Source organism: Phoca vitulina, unplaced genomic scaffold (assembly GCF_004348235.1).
Source record: "Phoca vitulina isolate PV1807 unplaced genomic scaffold, GSC_HSeal_1.0 scaffold23, whole genome shotgun sequence".
Classification (NCBI taxonomy): Eukaryota; Metazoa; Chordata; class Mammalia; order Carnivora; family Phocidae; genus Phoca; species Phoca vitulina.
In genome coordinates, this window is record NW_022589726.1 from 8,642,217 (window position 1) to 8,669,330 (window position 27,114).

The window sequence follows — 27,114 nt, forward strand, 5'->3', positions numbered from 1 at the left end:
AATACTGCCTCAAATGACTGCTGTAGGCAGCAGAGAAAGTGGCTCAGGAAGAGTAAAGGGAGACTTTAGGAGGAGTGCAGCTGCAACATTACCCGCGATCACAACTCCCCACTCCTCTAGAATCCGTAAGACCAGGAAGCTCAATTGCATTCTTATTGTTCTATTTTATTAAAACAAAGGAAAATGACAAACCTAAAGGTTAATTTTATACACGCACGTACATTCACACACACATTCTTAAATAAACTCTCCGTTTACTCATACTCAGGAACCCGCTATTCTGCCAAGTTCTCCAAAGGTCACAGGCCACCTTGCAACCCAGTGATTAGACTGGAGGAGATGGAGCTTACTGGGCGGTTTCCCTGGATCACGTGACCGGGGGGCGCTGAAGAGGTCAACAGTGCCATGTCAATGGCACAACAGTATTCTACGCGTGAGCTCGGAGAGAAAAACACCACAACAGTTACAACAATGAGAATCTTTATGCACATATCTCTGTAATCCCTACAATTCTTTAGAACAACAACAGAGACCCAAAAAAGGAATACAATGTTTCAAACATTACAGAGATCAACATTACAAAGTAGGTTTAAATCATCTGGAGGCTTTTGTAAGAGGACTAGGGTGCAGAAGCATCGGAAGGAGTCGACTCCCCGCACAAGTGCTGACAGGGGACAGACCTAGCTAGAAACAAAGAAACCGCTACTAGGTAAGTACTTCTGGTGCTTGCATACGGTGTCCAATACACACGGATGATAACAAGTCTATACTGGTCTTTGCCCATGCGGTGTGGTAGAGGCTACTGCACTTGTCTTCATTTTCTAAGGTAGGCAAGGCTCCAAAATTGACCGATTCACATCGTGAGTACATGGTACAATGCATGCACGTTATTGGTACAGAGAGTGCTTCGACAGAAATCCGTCGGTTTTTAAAATCCTGACAAGGTCATTTTTACCTCAAAGGATTATTACACTTTCATTTCTTCGTTCTTTCATTTGGGATCAGTACTTATTCCAAAGCATGTGCCATCTCATCCATCCCTTTCTCAGAAAGACCAACACGGGGGAAATGGGCTGGGCAGGCGCTGCTGAGGCCAAGATGCTTGGTAGATAGCAACAGCGCCATCCTAAGGATGGTGGCAAGTGGCCTCCACCCCATGCCCCACCTCCCTGAACCCAGATCCTCAGGGAGCTGGGAGCGGCCTCAAGAGAAGAAAGAACAATTCTCTCTTCGAGTCAGACATCCCTCAAAGGAATGAGTCTATTCTGACTCATGTGGGTCGGGGGAGGAGAAAAGAATCTAAGGTGGAATCATTCTTATCTGTAAAGTTTTAGCAGATGGAAGAAAATCATGTCATTTGCTTAACTTTGGAAAATGCAGTGGGTCCCATCCCCTGGGGGTGGAATGCAAAGTAAGCCCAACATTCCACCTACACTCTTCCCAAGACAGAGGTGGTGGGCATCGCTGCTTTTTAAGAAGCTGCGTGCTAACTTCAGATGGCACAGAATTCAAGACCAAAACCGCAATGACTTATTAGTCATATTTTCCACCTTCAGCTCCTTCGGGGGTAAAAATACCACAGAAGGGATAAAATGGCTTTTCTCACTGTATGTCATTCTTGTGTTTTCTGTTCAAAAGAGCCCACACAACCACATTCTCTATTATAAAAATTAATACCTCTCATAGTAAAAGCCCTCTCTAAAATTATAGCTTTGGTTTCAGAACTGGCAACCCAATTAGCTCAAATTAACATCGAATGCATCAACAATATGCCAGCAAGCACGGCCAAGGTCTTTCAGAGATGAGGATAAAGATGCTGAGTCTATTCTTCTAATGACAGTAAGAGATGGGGGCTGAGGAGTGAGCCTTTGTTCAGACAAATGACAGCTGCATGAAGCATTTTTAAAATGAGCTACCTTTTTGGGTAAAAAGGTTAGAGCTGGTTTTGTGAAATGCCATCACAGGACTCTGTAACGTCTGGAGAAAGGTCCTCTGAATCAGGAGGGAGCATAGTGAATGGCTTCCCGGTCCTGGTGTTTAGAACTCATGTAGCCAATGCATCTGCGTACAAAGAGCATCAAATCCGCCTACGGTGCTGGAGGAGATGTGACTGAGTCACACTGAATACCAGGAGTATTTACCTTGAGTGTCTGAGTGCACTTCACCTCTATTGTGGCTCAGAGTTCCCATCTGCATAGTGGAAATAACAGGTGCTCTCTGACCCGCTGCGACCGGGGGAGAGGTGGGTAAGAGAGAGCTAGAAAGCACTAGCGCCTTCTCCAAAGAAAGGCAGTGTTCAAGTAACAAAGTACTCAACAAAGTACTCCAATCAAAAAAGCACAAAATTCAAGTAACAGAATTGCAGGTGCTATGTTCTGGCTTTTGAACAGCAGAGGCCTCGCGGCATCTGCCAAGAAGAGCTGGTAGGTAAATGAGCTACGTGGCAGAAGATGCAGGACAAGCTCCATATGGAGCCCATCGAGTCCTCCCACCACTGAGGACTGTAACTCTTTGTCAGAGGAGAAAATGAACCTTGGGAAAAGCTTCGTGGAATCAGCAAGCTGTTCAGGGCGATTGTTTAATGCATATCCCATGTGTGTTCTCTGCATAAGATCTTCAAGTTGGTGGACCAACCTAAATTTCAACAGATAGAGGTTTTCTTCATTTTGCAGGTACAAAGAGAAAGAAAGGCTATCTACATTTTTCTCCTGCACTTTAGCATAAGAATAAAAAAAACGATCTTGAGCCTGGCTGAAAGAAACTACTGAAGAAAAACTCACATACACAAACATTCCCTCAGTGGGGCAGGAAGAGGGAAATTGTGAAGTTTTTTGCAACTAAGAAACTTACTTCCTTTTTACAGTTTCTGTTCTAGCAAGCTAATGTGTGCATGCTTGAGGATCAGTAACACCCAGAGAACCAGAGAAGGTCTGGGGGGAGTGCGGTCACAGGGACCCTGAAGGTCCTCAGAACAGGAAGGAAGAGGGGGTTAACAGTCTAGATGCACAGTCTTGTCTAAACAATTCACAATGAAAAACTGGGAAAACTTCACACTTTAAAACTACAATATTTATTCTGCCACAAGAATTCACTGGATCCGTTATCGGTGGGTGGGGGAAAACATACCCATTCTAGCTCCCAGTATAAAACTTCCAGTTCCCATTTTCATGGACTGGTGTTCATCTCTGAACCTATCTATTCGTTTTCACTGGACAGTCAAAACTCTTTTGGAGCCATTCAGCTGGAACCCTTAGACTGCCATGAGAAGGTGAATCTAGATTCAGTTTCTGAGGGCCATCATCGTTTCTTAGTGCTACTGTTTCCACCACCCGATTTGCTGAAGCTCCTGCTCATGTGAGGAAAGTGCACGGTTGGGGTTCTTTCCGTAGGACCATACAGTCCCAAATTCCTGGCGGTGGCTGACTTCCGCAGTGGTTTGACGCTGGGGAAAGGGCTAAAGATGGGCGCTTTCGGGTGGCTGCCCTGGGGAGGTTTGCTAGGGGCTCTGGTTTCACCAGGGGCATCAGGCAGCTCTGGGAAGTGCTGCGGGCAGGGCGGGTGTGCCTTGGGCTCAGGGTCGGCAGCAGCATCCCTCGGATTCAGTTCCAAGGCTTCTAACTTCACCTGGACTGCAGACACATCGGCATTGGCATCCCGGAACACGGGCTCTGGAGACTGCCCTTCGATCGTCCTCCCAGTGCTGCCTTCGGAGCAGCGACCCTCGCTCCCAGCTGCTGCGGCACACCTGGAAGAAGCCTCCGCTGCCCCCAGGCTGTTAGCCCTGCAGCCCTCGTTCTGCTCCTCTATCAGCCCCACGGTGTCCCCACAGCCCAGCTGATTCTTGGTCCTCGTCATGTTCTTTTTGTGGACGCGGATGTGCGTTCGCCACGGGGAATTGAGCTTCGTCTTCAGGTCTTCATAGGGGACAGGAGACATCTTGCCTCCTGTGTGACCAGGGATGTGGATGACAGCATTCTTGGCAGGTCTGTTTGACATTTTCATCTTCTTTCCTAAAAGAAGGTGGTTGATAACTGGAGAGTTGTTTACCTGAGATGGGAGAATGCTGGTCACTGGCCCTTTGTCTGAAAGAAATGGTGAAAGGCTGGATGAAACGGACCACAGAGAAACCATCTGTTGTGGCACAGGAATCACATAGAGCTTGTCCCCCAATCCTGGCCGTGTATTTCCCAGGTTTTGGCAGAGCCATGTGACTGAAGGTAACAAAAACTGAACTCAATCCTAGAGCCCGGGGTGCCTATTCCCTCCTCTTCAGAGAGGAGGAGACACGAGGCTGAGGATACAAAAGAAGCAGACTCTGGCCCCTCGTTACTAATTCAAGTGCAGATGCCCTACTGTTTCTTCCCAACAGTTTTTGTCTCTGAGAAACAACCTCAGAGGTCTTGTATCTAGAAAATCTTAGAAGACTTTTTTAAAAATAAGTCAAACACTATGACCATATGGATTATCAGCTGTTAGCTTCTGAGAGGTAGGAAAAGAACACACCGCGTATTATGAAGTGAGAGACAGCAGGATGAGAGAAGTGATAAGAAGGTGGTAAAAACGCAGTGAAGTCACTGCTCCCCGATGCCTGGTCTTAAGTACGAAAATCCATTCCTGTGTCCTCAATGGACTTTGAAAGCAAACTGAAAACTGGAAAGCACCAAAAGCTGTGTGCTCCTGGAGGGCACTGTTGATAGTATTATTATCCTCCTCCTCCCGTGGCTACGACCAAGCCCCTATTTCAGATGATGCTCAAACACACACACACGGTTCAAACACACATGGCCCCAGGGAGAAGGCCCCACCATCTTCATGTGAACAACCTTCTTCCTGACGTCCATGTCATCAGCTGAACTCACTTCTACACTTCTCGACTATTGTCATCTACCTCTGGTCACACTCCAGTCCTTCCTGAAAATGCTGACAACTGTCTCCTCTTCACCTCATATCCTATTATCCCCCTCAGTTACTTTACTGTTTCTCTGACTGATCCATCCTCATGCTTCTTCTACCACCCCAATTCCATCCTAAACCTCATCACTCAGATCTACCTTCCCTGAAAAATATTTTAACTCTCCTATTCTTCTCTTTGACTCTTTTAGCTCTCAGGTTCTCAATATAGCCATCTATGGTACTGAACCAAAGAGACTTTGGTTCTTCGATCTTTCAAACTTCCCATAACCCCTCGTCTGTCTCTGGGTCTCTTACACCCCTACCAGGCTAGATGCCTGGCTGATCACTGGGATTGCTGCCTCACCGATAACCACACATTCTCAACATCCCCATGCCTTTATACTTGGCAAAATCCCAAACCGGACCCACAAATCACATTATCTTTTCCAAAAAGGGGGTAGGGGAGAATCACACAGACATGTAGACTGAAGCCCTTCAGATTCATTAACTTCCTATTTTGTTGGGTCCTCAAAGGCACAGAACAATCCTTTTCTTTCCTTCTTCCATTCCATTCCATGACCCATCCAAATCTTCCTTACTTCTACTCTCCCACTGTAGTCCTCCAACTTACTCCCAAGCAAAGGACATTTCCTCCAATTGCTCCACAAAAACAAAAGCTATCAGATCCAAAAGGCCCTAACTTCCTGTCCTCCCTAACCTGGGAAGTTGGTACCTCAACCACTATCCTCACCATCTTCCTTACATCTCAGAAGCTGAGGTCAGGTGCAACCTTTTCCACCTATGCTGCTAATCCCACCTTATACCATCGCCTCTAAAAGCTTGCTACTCAAACTGGGATCCCCACCCAGCAGCACAGGCATCTCCTAGGAGCTTGCTGGAAATGCATAATCTCAGCCTTACCCCAAACCTGCTGAAACAGATTCTTCATTTTAACAGATCCCCAAGTGATTTATATGCACACTGAAGTTTCAGAAGCAATGCTCTAGAACTTTGCCTTTAAGCAATAATCTCTCCCTAAAAAAAAAACTACATAGAGTCAGTGAACTTTTCCTGCAAAGGACCTGACTGTAAATATCTTAGACATTATAGTGCAAAAGCAGTGATAGACAATATGTAAATAAATGGGCATACCTATGTTCCAATAAAACTTTATTTATAAAAAACAGGCAGCTAGCAGGATTTGGCCTGGGGAGCATAGTTTACTGACCCCTGACTACAGTACAAGGCACTGGGCCGACTTAATACCCACTGGCAATACCCACAGCTCACCATCCCACCCATAGATGTGTATGGCGTGGTTGAAAAGGGACTATGCAAAGAATCAGAACACAGGGGCCTAGCCCTGGCCTGACCACCCACCACAGCTACGTAACCCTGCTAAGCCTTCCTGAGTCACCATTTCCTCATCTTTTAAAAGGATGTAAGAATATCTATCCTTACATTCCTCACAGATTTGCTTTAAGGACAAAATGAGGATACGTATGAGCCAATACTTTGAAACCACTTTCTTTCTTTCTTAAGGATTCCGGTTGAAGTAAGAATCTTCAGGAAGTTGCCCACTCCTCCCTTACAAGTGGAAGGTAAGTTCAGTTTTTGTGCAAGATCAGTCACATGCTCACGAGGCTCTTAAAAACCTGTCAACTCATATTTTGATTCATACTGGACAGGCATCATAATCATTAGGATTTCACTTAGAACAAGATAAACCATTTCCCAAATCAGCATGTATCACATAATAAAGCAGACTGTTCACTGGGATTTTTGGAATTTAAAAAGAAAAAGGCAGTTTGACAGTCCTTGGAAAAGAGCATTTCCAACTGCATTCCAATTATGTTCTTCTCAGCAGACCCCCAAGACACTGCTAACCCATCAGTGAGGCACAGGAATGTTTTTTCCCTTTTTCTCTGACCACAACTATTATATGACTACCTAAATGACTGGTGGATAGCTCAATTTACTAGTGCACAGATGAATACGTTCTGGAGGCAATAGCTCCAAAATGTCTCAAGTCCAAGGACTGCATGGCTTTTGCAATATTTTAATCATCCGTCAACCCCTCTCCACAAGCACACATAATAAAGATGTGTTTAATACCATCAATTGTCTGGTTCTTGGTACCTAAAAGGAACCCATGGTCTTTTTCTTCTGCAGAGCCTGATAAAATAAAAAATGAGATGCTAAATGTGGGATCAGCTCAAGCCAGCTGTGTTTGTGGATACTGAGCTACAGAGAGTTGCAATTCGGAGGCTATCCCCTGGGAATACTTGTTCTTTCTTTCACAACTGGACACAGAGGTGAAATCAATTCAAACAAAGAATCACATTACCTGCCCTGATATACACCTGATGCACCTGCTGCTGCTGCTTCTTCTTAATCCGAGAATACTGCCGCTTCAGTGCGTTGATATCTGTGGTCATGCGTTCCATCATCATACTGTTGAAAGCTGCATGGTATTCACTTCGACAGGAATTGATTGCTCCTGGACTCAGCTCGGCGATGTTATTAGACCGCAGGCTCTGCTCTTCATTCAGTTCTGCGCTCCAGGGGAGAGACATAAGGACACAGTGTCACGGAGGTTTAGAAAGGGTCTAACTGAGTGCCGATGACACTATGCCCTGGGGTAGTATCTTAATTTCCAGAGAATTCGAACCACAAAAAAAAAGTTCACTACAGTTTGGTCTGGTATGTGTTTTTCTTTGACCCTGAAGAGATTTCTGCATTTTCTTATTAGCCTAACTGTGGATCTGAAATGAGCTGTGTGGGTTCACTGTTGGATTTTTTATTACCACTTTGGTCATTATGTAGACCTAAGATCAACTGTTTCCACATAAAAGTCACTGCCGTTCTCGAAAATTCCTTAGGAAGAGAGAACCCCAGGTGTCTAAAGTCCATTTAGAGATTTGCATATAACTGTGATATATAGACTGATTATAGAGTTCAGTCAGTCATTAGAAGTGAGTTTTTCTTAGGTTAAAAATAGCAACACATTCTATAAAATCATCAAAACTTCAGATCACTGCATCTCTAGCAATGAATGTTTGTTTTCATTTAACAAACATTTCCTGCTGTCTACTATGTGTGTTTTGCCCAATGTGGTTTCTACTCCTGTGACATCTACAACTAGTAGATTCGGCCCTTAAGTAAAATTGAGATTACATCTAAAAAGCAGAACTAGGCACTGTGTGAGAGCGTATACACATACACCACAGGCTTTTCTAGCACAATATGGAAAAGTGGCCTGGGAACCAGCTTTTAAAAAATAATTAATGGGGGATTTCAACTATGTTAACATCTACTAAAAGTGTTATTCGGATAAAACCTAAACATCAGATAAATTTACTTCCTTTTTCACTGAAAACACTTTTTTAAGGAGAAAAAAATTAAAGGGGACCAGCTAACCTGAACTTACTTAAAACTGACAAGAAAGGCTCATGATAAAACTTAGGAGAAAGTGATCCTATCATCCTGAAGCACATAACAGCTACATAGAAAGAAAAACAGAAGGAAAAAAAAAGGGGGGGGGGGGGGGGGGACACATACCCAGACTACAGAAATGCAGATGCAAAAATTTTAGAGTTAAAATACATATTGATTTCGTGGCTAAACACCAAAAGCTGAAATTCAGGTCACAGAGAGAAAGGGTGGAGGGCATGACAAAATCAATAGGACTCTTGCTGAGTTTAGGTTTTTTAAAAGCCATTCAAAGAGATGAGAGGAGAGTACATAGCAAGGACATACACACAAAAGCACGTGAACCAAAACTACACAGTAGGCTAAAACTCAAAACGAGCGAAGGCCTGAAGAACAGACTACCACAAAACTACCACAAGCAGAAGAAAACAGCCAAACAAAAATAAACCTTCTACACACGAAGAACAAAAATGAGAAAATAGCCCCACAAATCTGGGAAGGTAGTAGGAAGCTAGCAGAGGGCAAAGAGAAGGCAGAGGGGCCGGATAGCTCCTGTCTCGATCCTCTTTCACAAGGAGAACGGTCTTCAAACTAGAAGAGGTAGAACAAATGTCCTAAAGGAGGAACCACCACCCAAGAGAGGAAAGAACATAGTGGGAGGACCATGAACTGCTTCCAAAGAGTTTGTTCCATCGATGGTGTCCAGACCACAGGAAGTCCATTCTCCACAAGAAAAAAAAAACAAATGTAGCATAGCATCCAATTCAAAGAGGGACACCACCAAACTGCAGGGCATTAAAAGGTGAATATACAGAATATTAAAAGTTCTGGAAGTCATATCTTTTGAAAAACTCTGAACTTGGACCATAGGGAAGGATTTGTGGGATGTATGGCTGTTCTCAAAGATTTGATGAGACATCCAATAGAAGAGGGAGTAGACTTGTTCTGTTTTGTTCAAAAGAACTATTAAAAGAACTGATACGTGGAGCTTATCTCTTCACCACTAGATACCATGGGCTAAGCAGAGGGATCCAGCAAAATGTCTTATATAAGAGATAATGAGTTTCTATGGGCGCCTGGGTGGCTCAGATGGTTAAGCATCTGCCTTCGGCTCAGGTCATGATCCCGGGGTCCTGGGATCGAGTCCCACATCGGGCTCCCTGCTCCTTGGGAGCCTGCTTCTCCCTCTGCCTCTCTCTCTCTCTCTGTCTCTCATGAATAAATAAATAAAATCTTTAAAAATAAATAAATAAATAAAATAAAATAAAGAAAGAGATAATGAGTTTCTAACCACTCAAATTCAAGTAGAGGCTATCCTAATGTTTCAGAGGACATTTCTATAGTGGAAAAGAAGCCAATCTATATCAATTAAACAGCATGTGGTAATAAGCATATATTATATGCCAGGTTCTGAGCTAAGGAACAGAGCAAACAAAGTGAAATCAGATAAAGTGGGGGCAAGACATATCAGAAAGAAAAAGGAATAGGTATGATGTATGCAACACCGAACAGAGAGATCCTACTAAATGATAAAGTAGGGGCGCCTGGGTGGCTCAGACAGTTAAGGGACCAACTCTGGGCTTGGGCTCAGTGGGTGATCTCAGGGTCACGAGATCGAGCCCTGCCTCAGGCTCCATGCTCAGCAGGGAGTCGGCTTGAGGATTCTCTTTCCGCCCCTCCCCCACGTGCGTGGGGCATGCGCACCTGTGCGCACTCTCTCAAAAATAAATCAATCAATCAATCTTCTAAAAGAAAAGATAACGTAACACAGAAGACACTTTAATAAAGACCTTTAGTACTGGTAATCAGGCCAGGAAACAGCAGGCATTTATCAGACACAATAATAACACCTTTGCTACAATGAACCAGTACATTAGGATCACCGACACAGAAAGCCGCCTCTTTACCTTTAATTTGCTTTTGGTACTTCTGCAGTTCAGGTGCCAGGAGCCCACTGAAAGGCCCAAGACACCCCACTGCATTAGCGATAGCATCTTCATCGTCTGGGTCGTTCTCCTCATCACTGTCTCTGACCTTACCATGTCGTCTTGGAAAACATAAAAGAAGAAAAGAAAGTATGCAAAGAAAATAGTGGTGTTTTTCAAAAATAAATGATACAGTCGCATGGTTTAAATGACATATACATAACTTTTATATATAAGTATACATATAACTTACATATAAAAAGTCTCCCTCCTCTCCCTGTCCAACTTCGGCCCCCGCCACCTAATTCCCAAAGGTGACCCTTGTTACTAATTTCTGATGTATTCTTCAGTTTCATTATGCATTAAGTAAGCAAATATAACTATACCATCTTATTTTTCTCCTCTTTTCGAATAAATATTAGCATACTACATACACTCTTTTGCACCTCACATCTATTTACCTAAAAATCTCTCCATATTCACACACAGAGCTTCCTCATCTTGTTTTTATCACTGCACTATATTGTATGCATGTAGCCCACGTTATGGAACCAGGCCACTAACAATGCACACCTGAGTGGTTTCCACTCCCATGCTTACTATCATAAGCAATGCTGCCATAAATAACCTCATACGTACTGTGTTTTGCAGGTGTACAAATATATTTGTGGGATAAGTCATAAAGGTAGAATTGCTGGGTCAAAGGATATATGTACTAGTAATATGGGGAAACACTGCCAAACTGCCTGCCACAAATCTTGTAATAATTAACCTCCAACCAGCAATGTGCAAGTGTTTCCCTATAGCCTGATCAACAGAGTGCACATCAACCTTTTCAATTCTTATCAATCTGACAGATAAAAACACAGAGTCTCAATCTAGTTTTAAGCTACATTTCTCTTAATACAAGTGATGTTGCCTCCTTTGTAAACTACCTATTCCCATTCTCTCATCATTTTTCAATGGGGTGGTCATTTTCTTATTGCTATCTAGGAACTTTATATATGAGAGATATCGATTACAAATATTTTTTCACAAATGTTTTTGTGCCTGCTTATGGAGGTTTTGTTTTGTTGTTTTCAGTCATGCAGAAAATTATTTTTAAAGTACTTAACTTTTTCCCTAGTGTTTTTGAATCAGTTAAGGCCTTCCCAGTTCCAAAGAACTAAAGATATTCTTTCACATTTTCTGCTAATTTTATTATTTCATTTTTTTTCCATTTAAATGTACTTTTCACTTTTGATTTGATATGCTAAGTTTTCAAACACTAAATTTCTATATATTTGTCAATTTCAGTCTTTACATTTTAAAGTAGCTCTTTAATAGTTCTACACTATTTTAATTATTAAAATGTTTAATGTTTGATATTTTTAAATAAGTTTCTAAATATTCCTTTAGTTTATGTTCCAATCTTTTTTGGAAAGTAGTTTTAAAAGTCTCTCTCTTGAATTTCAAGCAAAACCTTTGGGAAAGAGACATTCAGATTTTAAGTACCAAAATACTTTGAAAATATATATCTGGGGTTTAACAAATAGGAAGTTACAATAACACATTAAAGTACTAAGTCTTCCATCATGAAAACAAGAAAAGGGCGGGGGGGAAAAAGACCTTACCCAGAAACTGAGGTGGGTTTAACTGTGGCTGGGAATGGTGTAATGTTGTAGGTATATTTTTCCCTCAACTCTGCCAATTGTGGGAAAGGGAATGGAGCCATAGAATAAACAGTCTGAAAAACAAAACCAAAAATGCCAAGTCTGAAACGGTGGCCTTAAACAACTCTTATCAATCCTGGAAAAACAAAGTTTTATGATTTGGATGTGAAGAGGTAGATTCTGCTCCTTACACAGCAGGTGGAGAGATTCTACCTCAATGCTTTTCACCTGCTTTAGAGAAAGACAAAAGAGTACTGATAAACGCAATGCTGAGTTCTCAAATCAATCCAGCTGTGACTGGGCATTCCAAGTGGTGCACATGGGTGGCAGATGGGGCAGTCTGACTTCCTCTGGGCCCAAGTGACAGATGGGTTAATTTAGAACTTCACAAGCTCCTATTACTTCTTTTTTTTTTTCATGAGGGCCTGAACTCACGACCCTGAGATCAAGACCCGAGCTGAGATCAAGAGTCCGATGCTTAACCAACTGAGCCACCCAGGTGCCCCCTATTACTTCTTTAACAAAGTACCCATCAATGATCTTCATATGCAGTGCTTATTTTTCAAAGCTTTGTTTGATGATTTTTATAGACATTTAATGTCAACTTTCTGGACAAAATTAAGTCTAGTGGATGGCTTTGTGATCAGCTGCATGCTTTCTCCAAAGATACCACCTTTTCAAATGTCTGTGAATGAGTTCTAGGTGAAAATTGTTAGCTGTTATTTTTAAAGAAAAAAAAACAAGAAAAAAGTGACAGGGTGTAAAGCATAGGCTGTTAAAAATCTATAAATAAAAATGGGAAAAGCACCTGTGCTTCCTCCAGAATTTCAAAATTATATATCACTCTATCAGCAAGAGGAAAGTAATCCTGTTTGCTCTCTTAATTTTATTAAAATTTAATTGCTCCAAACATATTTCTTCAATCCTTCAAGTACTTATTCACCAGAAAATGTATATTAATCAGTTTCATTTCTCCCAGGAAGCCATTAACCTAAAACTAACAATGTTATATGTCAACTATACCTCAATAATTTAAAAAAAGAAACCCATACCATTTGGATTCAAATTTAAAAGATGAAATTATCAATGCTAGGAATTTCAAAACTCCTTATAGATGAAGTAAGATGTCTCACTGAAGACAGTAGGGTAACCAGCTGAAAGACTCACTTGTGTTTTATTTTTGCCAGTTTTATAAAAAGTTATCAAAATATTCCCTTGTCCAGCCTCATGAAGGAAGCCGGCAAGAAAGGAATGAGAAGTCCATCCTGCCCCTACTTCATCCCATGCTGCCCCAGGGTAACTGGCTCGGGCTCCTAGAAAGCTCCTTCAAGCTTCAGACACCTGACCAAAAAGAAAACTGGCCCCACTGGTGCTTTCATTCTCTATTTTTGGTCTTTTTTCCTCTATCCTTTACTTTCAGTTAGTCATTCAGAGAAGAAATCAGTGCTCCTGAAACAAATGTGTTTATAGTACTTCTTCGCATATATTCACTCACTTATTTGAAGGTCTCACATCTGAAGGCAAGTTTATGCCAAGAATGTACATCACACATCACCACAGTCCTCAGAGTACCCGAGAAGCTGTAGGTTCCCACCTTCATAAATCAGAGATTTACAACAGATTCCAAGGAAGATATGTTACGAATCACCTTAGAGCCAAATATGGTACACTAATAGAATCCTAGGTCTAGAAAGGAATGTAAACATAATTTAGTTCTACCTCCTTCTGCAGCAGAAATTCCCTCTAGAGCATCTCCAACAGATGGTCACAAAGGCACCACTTAAACACTTCCAGTTACGGGCACACATTATTTTGCAGAGCAGACGGTTACAATTTTTGACAGCACTAATTAATCAAACATGATCCTTCTATTGGACAAGCATCCACATCCTTGTAATTTCCACGCCATCACTGATGGAAAAAAGTGAACAGTCCAGGGGCGCCTGGGTGGCTCAGTTGGTTGAGTGTCCGACTCTTGGTTTCAGCTCAGGTCATGATCGCAAGGTCCTGGGATCAAGCCCTGTGTCAGACTCCGTGCTCACAGGGAGTTTGTTTGGAATTCTCTCTCTCCCTCTCTTTCTGCCCCTTCCCCCACCTCTCTCTCACTCTCGTGCTTTCTCACTTTCTCTCTCTCAAATAAATAAATAAATCTTTAAAAAAAAGAAAAAAGTGAACAGTCCAAGGGCAGATCCTACATCATGGCACCAGAGCACTCCCCTCCCCCCCCCAGGTAACAATCATTACTGACAAGCACTTTGGCGTAGGTTTTCCCAAGCACCCACAGACCCGTCTAACAACAGCACCTAATTTTTCTCTCTGTTGCCCTCAAGGAAGTCATGAGAGACTTTGTCAAACGTCTTACGGAAATCCACGTACACGATTTCACCGGCATCCTCCCAATCTCTTTTCCAGACACTATCAATTTTTAAAAACCAGCCATTGCTAATAAAAAAAAATTTTTTTTTAAAAAGCGATGTGATTTACAGAAGGAAAAAAACCCAGCAGATTATTTTGTGTGTGGCACTGAGAACTGAAAGAACTGGGGAAGACCACCAGGGAGACTCCTTCCACATCTTCAGGTCGAAAATAAAGACCTTACACACAGTCCACATTTTTCATCTGGAGCCATTTCAGGTTTGCTGACGGATTTATGGTCCACCAGAATTGGATCCCAGCCACTGAATTCATTTTTTTTAAAAGAGTGAATACAGGAAAGAGGGTGCCTTGAAATGACATTCACCATTTCTCTCTGTAACACCCTATGATGCCAAGGAAAACTAACAAGTCAATTTACGATCCCAACTACCAAGGTACATTTAAATAGACACTTATATTTAGATACTGCTGGAAAAAAATTCTATTTCTTTTTTCATGACTGACATGCATTAGAAAAAAACATGAAAACATAAGTTGTACAAAATTAGGCTCAGTTCATCTCCACCCAGATGTTTTCCTCAGCAGAAGAAAAGCCACTAAAACGGCATCTAATCAATCAAACCACAGCCTGCATTCTTCCCTCTAGGATTCTCCTAAAGCAGGGGAATGAGGTCGTTCTCTTTTCTCCTAATTCCTAAGATTAGACATTTTTATAGGACAAAGATGGAGTATGTCAACATATCTCTCCTTTGTTCTGGCAACTTTTAAGCGAAATAAAATGTTGCTTTATTTTTCTAAAGGGGACTTCAGCCTTGAGAAAGACATGTTTTGAATAAGGTGGAAGCGGTATGCTGGGTGGTAGGGAAAAAGTAGCAGGCCGGGAGTGGAGGACTTGGCTCCCGGTCCTGGGTCCACTGCCAGACAACCTAAGGAACTGGCCACACGCTCACTCTCTGTCAAGTGAGAGGATCAGGTTAGTTGATCTTTAAGCTCCTTTTATTTTTCTTTAAAGATTTTATTTATTTATTTGAGAGAGAGAGAGAGCAAGAGCTGGGGGAGGGGCAGAGGGAGAAGCAGGCTCCCCACTGAGCAGGGAGCCCACCACGATGCAGGGCTCCATCCCAGGACCCGGAGATCATGACCTGAGCCCAAGGCAGATGCTTAACCGACTGAGCCAGCCAGGTGCCCCTTTAAGCCTCTTTTAAACCACTGCTTCCAGGTGCCTGGGTGGCTCAGTCGGTTAAGCATTTGCCTTCGGCTCAGGTCATGATCCCAGTGTCCTGGGATCGAGTCCCACATCCTGGTCCCTGCTCAGTAGGGAGTCTGCTTCTCCCTCTACCCCTCCCCCCTGCTCGTGATCTCTCTCTCTCTAATAAATAAATAAAATCTTTTTAAAAATTTAAAAATAAAAAAAATAAACCACTGTTTCCCTAAGTGTTGTTTAAAAACCATCTGCATCAGAATCACCCATGGGCTAAATGTCTGCATTCTAACATACTCCTGAGAGGTTTCTCATACACAGTCAAGTTTGAGAACCACTGCCTCGAGTTCCAGTGTTCTATGAATCTGTGTATTCACTAAGCAACCAGGTGTATTCTTAACAGTACTGTAGGTGTTACGAGGATACAGAGTAAAATGAGGCCCCTATCATTAAGGAACTTACCACTTCATTAGAGAAATAAGATTAACATATTTTTAAAAATACCAACAAATGTAAAATCATCTCTAATTAGCATCGAGTCAGTTGTTGAAACTCTTACGTGCTGAAGGAACACCGAGGCGGCCTCGTTGGTGAGGGCTGAGAGGAGAGACAAGAGACGCTGTGTGGGGGTGGGGGTGGGGGAGAGAAGGGAGTGAGCGGGGCCCAGGTGGGCACATAGCTTTGCACAGAGAGAGTGTCAGAGGGGCCCACAAGCCCAGGCACGAGCACAGATGGCCGGGTGGGAAGAGAGCTCTGACCAGCGCAGAAGGTTCCGGCCCGAAGTAGTGGGAACACCTTGCATAGGTAAGGCACAGGGCAGCCAGAATGGAGTCTTCCTCCCCCCATACCCTTCTGCTCGCCTTCCTAAGCCAGAGGCTTGTCGGTTGCCTTTGTCTCCCCATTTCTTTCTCCCTCACCCTGTATCCATTTTCCATGGCCAAGACCTATCGACTTCGCCATCTAAGTATCATCTCTGCTCCATGCTTGTTTCTACCCATCACTGCCTCTCACGGGCTCCTGCTATCAGACTTGACCCCTTCAGGTCCACCCTTCACAGAGCTGCCCCTGCCTGCATCTGACAGAAGCCACAACTCGGACCACTTTCCTTCTCTCCTTAGGACCGTTCAGGTCTTCCTTTTTCCCTTTCCAAAGGCTCCACAGAATCCCTAGAATTCCAGCAAGCACGATTTCACAACCACTGACCTAAAAGGGCAAGTCCAATCCTTACCACGGGTTGTGGTCTTCCATACCCACCCCGAATACCAAGCTCCTTGTAGTTTCCTTCACACACCGCAAAGTTTTCCACTGGCTGTGCCTTTGCTCGTGCCACTCCCTCAACCGTGAATCCCCTTCCTGCTCTGCGCCACTGCCTCTCACACACACACACACCTCACGTGTGCAGGCACCACACACACACACGACCTCACATGTGCAGGCACCCACACACACACACACACACACACGACCTCACGTGTGCAGGCACCACACACACACACACACACATGATCTCACGTGTGCAGGCACCACACACACACACACATGATCTCACGTGTGCAGGCACCACACACCCACACACAATCTCACGTGTGCAGGCACCCCACACACACACACACACACACACGATCTCATGTGTGCAGGCATACACACACACACACACACACAATCTCACGTGTGCAGGCACCACACACACACACGATCTCACGTGTGCAGGCACCACACACACACCCACACACAATCTCACGTGTGCAGGCACCACACACACACACACACACGATCTCACGTGTGCAGGCACCCCCACACACATACACACAGAGCCTGACCAACGCCATCCTTGAAGGTAAAACCAATCATTATCTTCCTCAAGGAAGTCTTCTGACAGATAGAAATGCTCAAAAATATTTGGAGAAGTTAATATAGGGCCTAGAAAACTAGGCTGAAGCATTTTATTTACTGCAGTTAATAACAAGAAATCATTGAAGGCGTTACGAAGAACCACGAAATGACCCAAGCAGTGTGGACGATCACTCTGGCAGCAAAATGCCAATTGTATTAGAGCAGAGAGAATCTAGAAGGAGGGCCACCATCTGTGAGTGTTATTTAATTCAGCAAACATTTATTGAAAGAGAGAAGGCAGGAAACTAATCGCAGACTCTCAACAGGTATTTGCTTAATGAAAAGTAATAAATTTATTGAGCAGCTCTGGTAAAAGGCAAAGTGCTAAGTGTTTATAAGCAAACCATAGTCCCTGTCCTCAAGGAGCTTAAAAATATCACTAAGGAAATAAGATGGTCTTCGATTAAGGTAGAATGTGATGGGGGCACCTGGGTGGCTCAGTCGTTAAGCGTCTGCCTTCGGCTCAGGTCATGATCCCGGGGTCCTGGGATCGAGCCCCGCATCGGGCTCCCTGCTCAGCCGGAAGCCTGCTTCTTCTCCCTCTCCCCCTGCTTGTGTTCCCTCTCTCGCTTTGTCTCTCTCTGTCAAATAAATAAATAAAATCTTTAAAAAAAAAAAAAAAAGGTAGAATGTGATAAATGCTCATGAGAGAGGTATAAGGAAAATGCCATGGTGCTTCAGAGAAATGGGAGATGATTTTCGTTGAGACTCTCAGAGAATGTTCCACAAAGGAGATGGCATCTGAACTGGAACTCTTCAGGAGGAGGCAGGCCTTGAACATGTGGAGGTAGAAGGGAAAGACTGAGCAGAGGGGTCACAGGGACAGAGGAGGCATATTCCCAGGGATTTCTGGGAGCACGGAAGACAGCTTGACCTGACTAGAATAAGTCAAGGGTACAAAACGGAGCAGCCATGGCTGAAAAGATAGGTTAACGCCAGACAGTCAAGAGCACTGGATGCTAAGCTGAGAAATCCATGCTTCATTTTGTAGGCAGTATGTGGAGGTAGCCACTGAAGTTTCATGAGTGAGGAAGAAGGGACGGTATCCCAAAGTCCTGCCTTGGGCATACGATTCAGGCAGTTCTGCAGGACATAGAAGACCCCATACGTGGAAAATGCCAAGCATGGACCTCGCACCCAGAGCCCTGTTCAATAAAAGGTACCTCACTCTGAGAGAGAATGAGCGATGATGCAGCAATGGCCCCGGGATATGTGAGAAGAGTCGGGATCAGAGCATCGACGTCAGCGTCACACAGACCCCTTCCTCCTCTGAGACAGGAAAGAAGGAAGAAGAGATGAGAATGCAAAGAAAAGTTGAAATAAAAAACACAAATGCTTAGGGAAGTTCTATCGGGTGGTCAACATTCTCAATGAGTCAGGTAGCTGTCTGCTAAAAATCAGGGATTCCGACAAGAAGCCGGAGATGCCAGGAAACGAACAGAGGAATAGAAACTCCCCGCTTCTCACGCCCTAAGTCAGGGTGGGTCTGAGTCTTTGTTTTCCAATCTGTTGACTGGGCCCGGCACCCAAACATGATCTCACGCATGGAACCCAACATCAGGGTAAAAACTGAAACCCATATAAAGGAGAGAGAAACCACAGAGAAAGAAGGAAACAAGGCCCAAGGACAGTGTTGGACAAGACCCACAGTGGGCAAGGGGAACAACCAGCAAAGGAGTCAGGAGCATCAGAGGAAAATAAGGGTAAAATTATATTACAGAACCTAACAGAAGAGACAATGTTAACAAATTTGCTGTCTTTTCTATACTATCAATTTTAATGCCTTTGTGAATGCGATACTGAGATATAATAACATGTCAGAAAATAACAAAACCCTTCAACTCTTTCACATTAAAACTTATTACTAGTACATAGATCCCAGTGTCCTGGGATCGAGCCCTACGCCGGGCTCCCTGCTCCCTGCTCCCCGCTCCCTCTACACCACACCCCCACCCCACCGCGCTCGCTCTCTCCACCTCTCAAATAAATAAATAAAATCTTTAAAAAAAATACACAATAACAGGAGTAGAAAGTATGGGTAAAACAAACCAAAATGCTGATTAGAATAATCTCCTTTTGGGCGCCTGGGTGGCTCAGTTGGTTAAGCGACTGCCTTCGGTTCAGGTCATGATCCTGAAGTCCCAGGATCGAGTCCCCACATCGGGCTCCCTGTTCGGCAGGGAGTCTGCTTCTCCCTCTGACCCTCCCCTCTCTCTCTCATTCTCTCTCTCTCAAATAAATAAATTAAATTAAAAGAATAAGCTCCTTTTTATCCTCAATTTCTCCCCCAAAATATTTATGTTGCCCCACAAGTCTCCCTTTAAAAGGTTAAAAATCAGATTCAGGGGTGCCTGAGTTGCTCAGTCAGCTGAGCATCTGACTCTTGATTTCAGCTCAGGTCATGACCTCAGGGTCCTGCGATCAAGTCCCCCATCATGGCAGGCTCTCTGCTCAGTGGGGAGTCTGTTTGAGGATTCTCTCCCTCTGCCCCTCCCCCTGCTCACACACACTCTCTCTCTTTCTCTCAAAGAAATAAATAAATCTAAAAAAAATCAGATTCGGAAGTTTTGGGGATTTTTTTGGAGGTTAGACTTTTAAGCAACACAGCTTGAATGGAAGCATAACAAATATCCATTATTCATTTCTTCCTTCCTCTTGTGACATAGATAGATTCTGATCAAATTATATATAGACTCGTGGTCAAGTGAAAAACTAAATCTGAGGGCTGGCCAAACATATTTCCCCAGGTTCCCTGAGGTGGGGCCATGCTGCCCACTCACCTGCATGAGTTCGTGGCTTTCCAGAAGGTCATTCTCTAGCATCTCCTGGGTAAGGCGCCCCATGGTGCTATAGAATTCATCTGCTGTCTCACAGCATTCTATCTGCCTAGGTAAAGAAAGGACAGAAGAAGAAAATGTTTAGGGCCCCCATGCTGTTTATCAGGTATATATTGCAGGTGCAAAAGGATGTGTCACCTCTTGCCATCAAAGTTAGCAATCAACAAAAATCAAGTTAGCAATCAACAAAAATCACAATCCTAGGCACTTGCCTATGGCTTGGTCATAGTTTGCATGTCCTGGCTTGCAATTCTCTGCTATTCCCAAATAAACCCATTTTTGCTGATTTTTTTTAAAAATCACAATCCTGGTACACAGTCTGCAAAAAAACACCAAAGGCAGCTTAGAGGTACTTATTATAGGGTGAGTTCCTATCTTTCCTATCTGCTCACCAGCCTCACAGCCCCACCTGTGGCATCTTTATTATTTTCCTGTGACACAGTCTACATCTCAGAATGCCCACCACCGATCAGAACTAACAATTAACAAAACTGGGTACTGAAGAACAATTACCCCCTGTAGGGAATCTGGGGCTCTTCATCTGCAAAATGGTGATATCATTGATAGACTGAAACCAAACCATAGAGGTGAAAGATGAGAAATACAAGAACAAGAACTTTTCTGCCTATTTCATCATTCACAGGATGCTTTCACAGACAGAAATGTTTCAGTTCTTCTCCGGGCACCGAAGCCAGCTGGAAATTACACCCTGCTTCTTGCATTTGGTTCTACATGTAAATAAAGAAATCTGTCACCTGGCAACCTATAAGGCAGGTTAGACTTTCATCCTTCGTCTAGAAGGGGAAAAAAAGGAATAGTCTAAAGCAAAGAGCACCGTGGGCAGCTCTTCCCACCCACGGGTCCTGTCCCCGTGCTTTAATAAAACAACCCTTCTGACACAGAAAAACAAACAAATAAGTAAATAAATATGTATTTGAAAATAAAGCAAAAGTACTGTGTGTTTGTATTCTCTATTACAAAGTTCTTTGTACAGTAGGATAATTACACCCACCAACCATAAGACATACACTTTGACATACAGTAATGTCAGGGAATTTCCATGGGGCCATCCAAAAGAAACATGATGATGGAAAAACTTCAGTTTCTGGAGTGCTCTTCAACCCCACTGCCATTAAATGAAATAGACTGTTGAAGTGTTATTACAAAACTACAGAGTGGCATGTGGGCATAATTGAAAAAGTGGTTAAGTTTACCCTGAAGGGTGAGGAAGGGAAATAATGCTTCAGATGAGTTCTGAAAAATATTCTCCAGGCTGACAAAGGAAGAAAAAACTTTCCAAAGACGTGGATGCAGGAGACGGCAGGCCCTTTCCAGGTCCTGCATGGAGCTCCGTGCAAACAAAGGTGGCCAGGAGGCCCGCATGGCCAGAGGGCGACGGCAAGAGGGAGGGTACAGAGCTGCAGACAGCAGAGGGCACGTGCCTGCTGAGCCTCTTCGGGGCAAGAGTCACTGAAAGGCACTTCCCAGGGAGTGTGGGAACAGATGTGCCCTCGGCAAGGTTGGCTGGAGGTCCCGTGGCAAGTGTAGGGTATGACGGGGAGACCAGGGAGGAAACACCTCGCTGGGCCAGGATGCCATGTGAGGGAGCAAGGCAACGCAGAGCGTCAGAGGAGAAAGGATACAGGAGAGACGCCAGGGAAGGTGCGCCGAGAGGCCCCAGCTTACATATTCCCAAAGCACCCGTAGTGTGAGAAGAAGAAATGCCAAGTTGCAGGAGTAAGGGGAACAGAGAGGTCCCACGGATCTGTTGTTCATGATTTTTCCAGTGGAAAGTTTGTGGGGGAGGGATACAGACACTGGAGTCAGAAAGAGCTAGGATTAAGTCCCAAGCTCTGCGACTAATGAGCTATGTGACCATGAGCTAGTCAATTCACCCTCCTGGGGTAGCTTTCGCACTGGGAAAGGCAGGAGAAGAATCCTGCCTACTTCCCAGGGTTATGCGGAGAACCGAATGAGATCATGTGTTTAAGCTGCCTGACATAACGATGGCACTGTAGGCTCTTGGGTGACCTGTGCTGGCTGCCCTTTCTTTCGCGTAACAAGTGGCATGCTCAAAACACATAGAAGTGTAGTGAGCAAAGACGCTGAAACATTTAAAGTCCCACCAGTGTGATTCCTATATCCCCTGAACTTCATAAACAATACCTGTTTAGTATCAGTAGATTCACATTACTAAAAGTGCAGATTCTAGGGGCACCTGGCTGGCTCAGTCAGTGGTAGAGCGCATGACTCTGGATCTTGGGGTTGTGGGTTTGAGCCCCACGTTAGTTGTAAAGACTACTTAAAAATAAAATCTTAAATAAGAAAAAAAAGTGCAGATCCTAGAGCCAGGATATCTGGATTCAAAATCAGGCCCTTCCACTTACTGGGTGACCTTGGACAATTCACTTAACTTCTCTGTGGCTCAGTTCCCACATCTGTAAAATGGGGGTGAGAACAGTACCTACCTCATAAAATGATGGCGAGGACTAAATGAGTTAGTTTCACATCTAGAGTGCTTAGAGCAATGCTGGTCCACAGTGTGACATCCCTGGGAGGACCAGACAAATAAATTCTGATCCTACACATAATGGATAGGGGGGAGTAAAACCAGAATCTCTTCTTTTCCTCCTGCCCCATAACTAAGAACTAGCACAAAGGTGACTGAAACGGACTCAGCACAAAGTAAAGTGCTACACTATTTTAATCCCATAAACTAGTTACCCGGTAACTAGCCTATCCCACCCACAGACACTATCAAAGTTCAAAGAGCTTCAGGCATAGAGTAGGTTGGAAATGTAGAACTGCAGAAAGATCTCGTTATTGGGGGGAATGAAAAGATAAGTAAACAGCGTGCCAAATCCCCAGTAGACTCATTTATTTGCCCAGCTCAAAAGCAGTGTACCATAAAACAAAAGCAAAGGAGATAGCTATGTGATGTTTCAAAATATTTATACACAATAATGATTTTCTAAATCCCTGAATTGATAGTTGGTGGATCTTTCTTGCAAGAAAGTATGAAATACTGCAAGTCTCCCAGGAAACAAATCATAAATAAAAAGGCTAGTTAAAAGGTTTTTGAAACAAAATACTGGCAGTGATTTATTAGTTTTCTGACATGTTGTCTATGAGTATCCACTCAAGTCATTTATAGCTCTAGGAAAGAAACATTAAAAACTTCTCTGCCTCTTAACTATAAAAATTTCATCCTAATGTCCCTTCCATTACCCAGAAGGTAGAATTTTAACATAATAGTCATAATATATTAGAGATGGGTGAAAATATCCTCCTTTTTACAGTCCTGCTACTGGTAACAAATGTAAGTAACATCTATGTGGTAATATGTTTGGTAGTAACAGATTTCATCACAGAATTAATGTTTGATGAAAGGAAAGAAGTTCCATGTGTTCTACTATTTTTTTTAAGTAGGATCCACACCCGAAGTGGGGCTTGAACTCACGACCCTAAGATCAAGAGTCACATGCTCTACCAACTGAGCCAACCAGGTGCCCTCTGTGTGTTCTACTCTTGACTATGTACTAAGCACCACAGAGATACCTTATACATATTATCTCATTTAATTTTATCATGACCCTGAAGGACAGAACTAAATAAATACTAAGGATTCAAAAATCATCCAAATTGTGAATGTTAATCAACAAACCCAGCTACTCCTCTCCGATCTTCCTCTTCTATCTCGTTCCTCGCCCTCTCCATCTTCCCAACTAGAGACTGGGGAGAGGCTGCAGAGTAAACCAGCCAGAACACTAGCACTGAGGAGGAGGAGATCTACAGACCTGGAAAAGCCTGCCCCCTTCCCCAACATAGATTCTATTTGCCCCCCAACAATCAAGAATCAGCCAACTAAGATTTCAGAAGGCTAAAGCAATTCAACTAAGTTCCCAACTTTCTCTATTGCTCCTACTTAAATATAGATGCTTTTCACATTAGAGCACAAAATTGCTTAAGGGCCTCCACACCACGGAACAGAACAAAATGGGGAAATCACTTACTCTCCCAATTTTGCCCAGATGGCCAGCGACACTCTCAAGATGATTTCTGAACCTTCAAAGAAGACTGAATCCCAGATCTTTAAGACTGTATGGTTAGGGAGGCATGTAGCAAAGAGAGTCAGAAACCACTGCATCGTGAAGACATTCGTAAGTGGGGGCTCGTATCCACCTGAAATAAAACAAACACTGTGTTTCTTCAGAATAGATGCTTTGCAAGATATAAAATAGCTTTGTTCAATCATCCATGTCCACCAAATATGTTACATTTCCTGGCGGATTTCTTTAGATCTCTAAATTCTGGTTCTTTCCTCCTTTTTCTCTTTCCTCTTTTTGGAAGAACATAAGTGTGTTTGATTAAAAAAAAATCTCAATAAGGGATTTTCACAAATTCTTTATGATAGTTCAGAAATCTTTTTTTTTAAGATCTTATTTGACAGAGAGAGAGAGCGCGCGCATGCACAACCAAGGGGAGCAGCAGGCAGAGGGAGAGGGAGAAGCAGGGAGCCCAGCCTGGGGCTCGATCCCAGGACCCTGAGATCATGACCTGAGCCAAAGGCAGATGTTTAACTCACTGAGCCACCCAGGCGCCCTGATATTGCATATATCTTAACCTAAAACTTAATTTGTCTCTACCTATTGTGGGGTGCTGAAAATTAAGGAGAATGTTCTCCTCACCAAAAACAGGATAAAAAGAAAGGATTTTAGCCTCTTAAAAGCAGAATCCAATTTTCAAAACCTCATAAAGTCCACTTTTATTCAAATGCTGATGATAAAACATTGCTCATTACTTGTCTACTTCTTAAATTATGCCCAGCTCTCAGACCACAGTGGAATTAAACTAGAAATCATAACAGAAAGAGAGCTGGAAAAGCCTAAAGTATTTGGAGATTAAACAACACGAAATTTTAAAATATTGTGAACTAAACTATACACACAGCTCACACTGAAGTTTCTGAGTTCGCCAAAAACACAGAGCTCCCTCCTACTTCCCCTGATGGCATTAGCTATGTATTTTATGAAACATAAAAATGTAGATATTTAAACTGATCCTCCCTCTGAATTAGACTACGCATTTACCCAAGGATAAGCCAAAAGAGCTCTATTCTCCTGCACTCATTTTCTCTCTTCTTCCTCAAGAACAAAGGAGCATTGTTGTTCAGAGACTTAGAATCTGAGGGCAGTGCTTATGGGCAAGTGCAGGACATTTGGAGGAAAAAGTGGAGCCCAGGAAAGCATGTCTGACATGGGACAGGCAGTGTATCTGGACGCATTATGAAATCCCCACAGGTGCACAATAACACTGCGCAACCAAAGTAAAGGAGATTCAAATGGCTGAGAAGGAAATGCTGACAGACACCCAAGCGTCACTAAAACTTCCAGGGTCCTATAATTACCGATTAGGTCCTCACATCCTTTCATATTTTCCCAGATTTAAATGCACGGGTGGGGAACTGGCAACCATTTACAGGAAACACAACAGACTTCATTATTCTTCCTGGTACCCTGCACCTAGCCAGGCAAGTGCAGGCAGTGGGTACAACCACAGCCGTGAGCTCGGGCGCTTCAGCAGGCTGGGCGATGCCCACCAGAAAGCAGCGACTTGGGGTCGCTTGCAGAGCAGAGTCTCCATCCCTGCCTCAACCCAGGGCTCCGAAGCTACCTGGAGGTCCCGGGGAGCCCTTCTCCAGAAAGAGCTAAGCCATCCATCTCCAGTAAATCTAAATACCCTTACCATGGATAGATAAAAGGAGCACTGAACATTTTAATCCGAAAGACTGTTGGTTTATCTCCTAGAACTTAAGGAAGATGTGTATTCCTCTCTCCACAGGCTCCATGGTTCAGGGAAAACCACAGTCTGTGCGAAATTGTACTGTTGCTCAGCTTTAAAGAACTCCTGTGGGTTGGTACCAGCTGAGAGCAGTTTAACTAGATGGTAAGACATGGATTCCACTCTTCATCCAGAGTGCACTATATCATTTTAGGTGTCAATCCGGTACCGGTAAAGTATTCGGTTCTTGATGGACTTCCCAACCAGGACCACTCGGAGGTTCAACATGTGGCCCTATGATGTTTTTCAGTTGTGTTTTTGTTCTCTAGCCACCTATTTCATTGCACCAAATGCTCATTAACAGAAATACCTGAAAACAAGTATTTCCGCTCAAGGTTTAGGCTCAGGTGTACTGTGGAATCAGGGAAGTAAAATATTTTCAAAGGTGTAACAGCACTGAATCATCACTACCTCCACTTTCCTTGTTTGCAGTTCTCTGAAGAGTATCCAGGTGCTGAGATAATTCGGGGAGCTTCAGTCTCAAGAGATCTCTGAAGACAGCCATATCCACAGACAAAGCCCGGAGATTATTGACAAAATAGCTTTCAGGGAGTACCTTATCAATAAGGTAAATCATAATCTGAAGAAAAAGATAAAGAGTAAGATTGCTTCCTAAAAACTGGGATCCCCACATGTCCTAAATAGAAGGAACATATTCAAAAATGCAGTTAGCCAAAGCACACCATCCTTCCAATGTGTCAATACCGAATGTTCTGGACTTTCAAGGCTCATCTCCATGCCAGGTAAGGAGTGAGTGGCATAATTATTAAAGTAACTCAGACCCATAGTCCACTGCTGTCTAAAGTTTCTAGATGAGCCACTAGATCTGAGTTCAGCCCCTAAGGAGCTGTGCTAGCAAACCCTCAGCCTCACTCAGAAGTGATGAAGCACATGCCCCATCAGCAGCCAGCGGGAATCCCAACACTGGCTCCCTGACGTCAGCAGTTTCACAACCTTCTTATGAAAACCAAGAGCTGAACCATCATAAACCCCCCCCAACGAAAGCAAGTCTCGAGATGCACTTAGAATAACCCAGTTAATAGAACTGGGAGCGGCTTTTGATC

General features: G+C 43.5%; 1 protein-coding gene across 3 annotated transcripts in view; it reads right to left on the reverse strand.

Moving 5' to 3' along the window:
- Positions 1 to 463: 463 nt before the first annotated feature.
- TBC1D30 (TBC1 domain family member 30) overlaps positions 464 to 27,114 on the reverse strand; it is a 78,933-nt gene continuing 52,282 nt past the window's right edge. For all 3 annotated transcript variants that reach the window (XM_032420462.1, XM_032420463.1, XM_032420464.1), the window contains 7 exons: positions 26,462 to 26,630; positions 24,223 to 24,391; positions 20,153 to 20,258; positions 11,864 to 11,976; positions 10,233 to 10,372; positions 7,241 to 7,447; positions 464 to 4,082 (listed from right to left, as the gene is read on the reverse strand). In XM_032420462.1, coding sequence (XP_032276353.1) covers positions 3,298 to 4,082; positions 7,241 to 7,447; positions 10,233 to 10,372; positions 11,864 to 11,976; positions 20,153 to 20,258; positions 24,223 to 24,391; positions 26,462 to 26,630 — 1,689 coding nt within the window. In that variant the 3' untranslated portion in view covers positions 464 to 3,297. The remainder of the gene's footprint in view (positions 4,083 to 7,240; positions 7,448 to 10,232; positions 10,373 to 11,863; positions 11,977 to 20,152; positions 20,259 to 24,222; positions 24,392 to 26,461; positions 26,631 to 27,114) is intronic.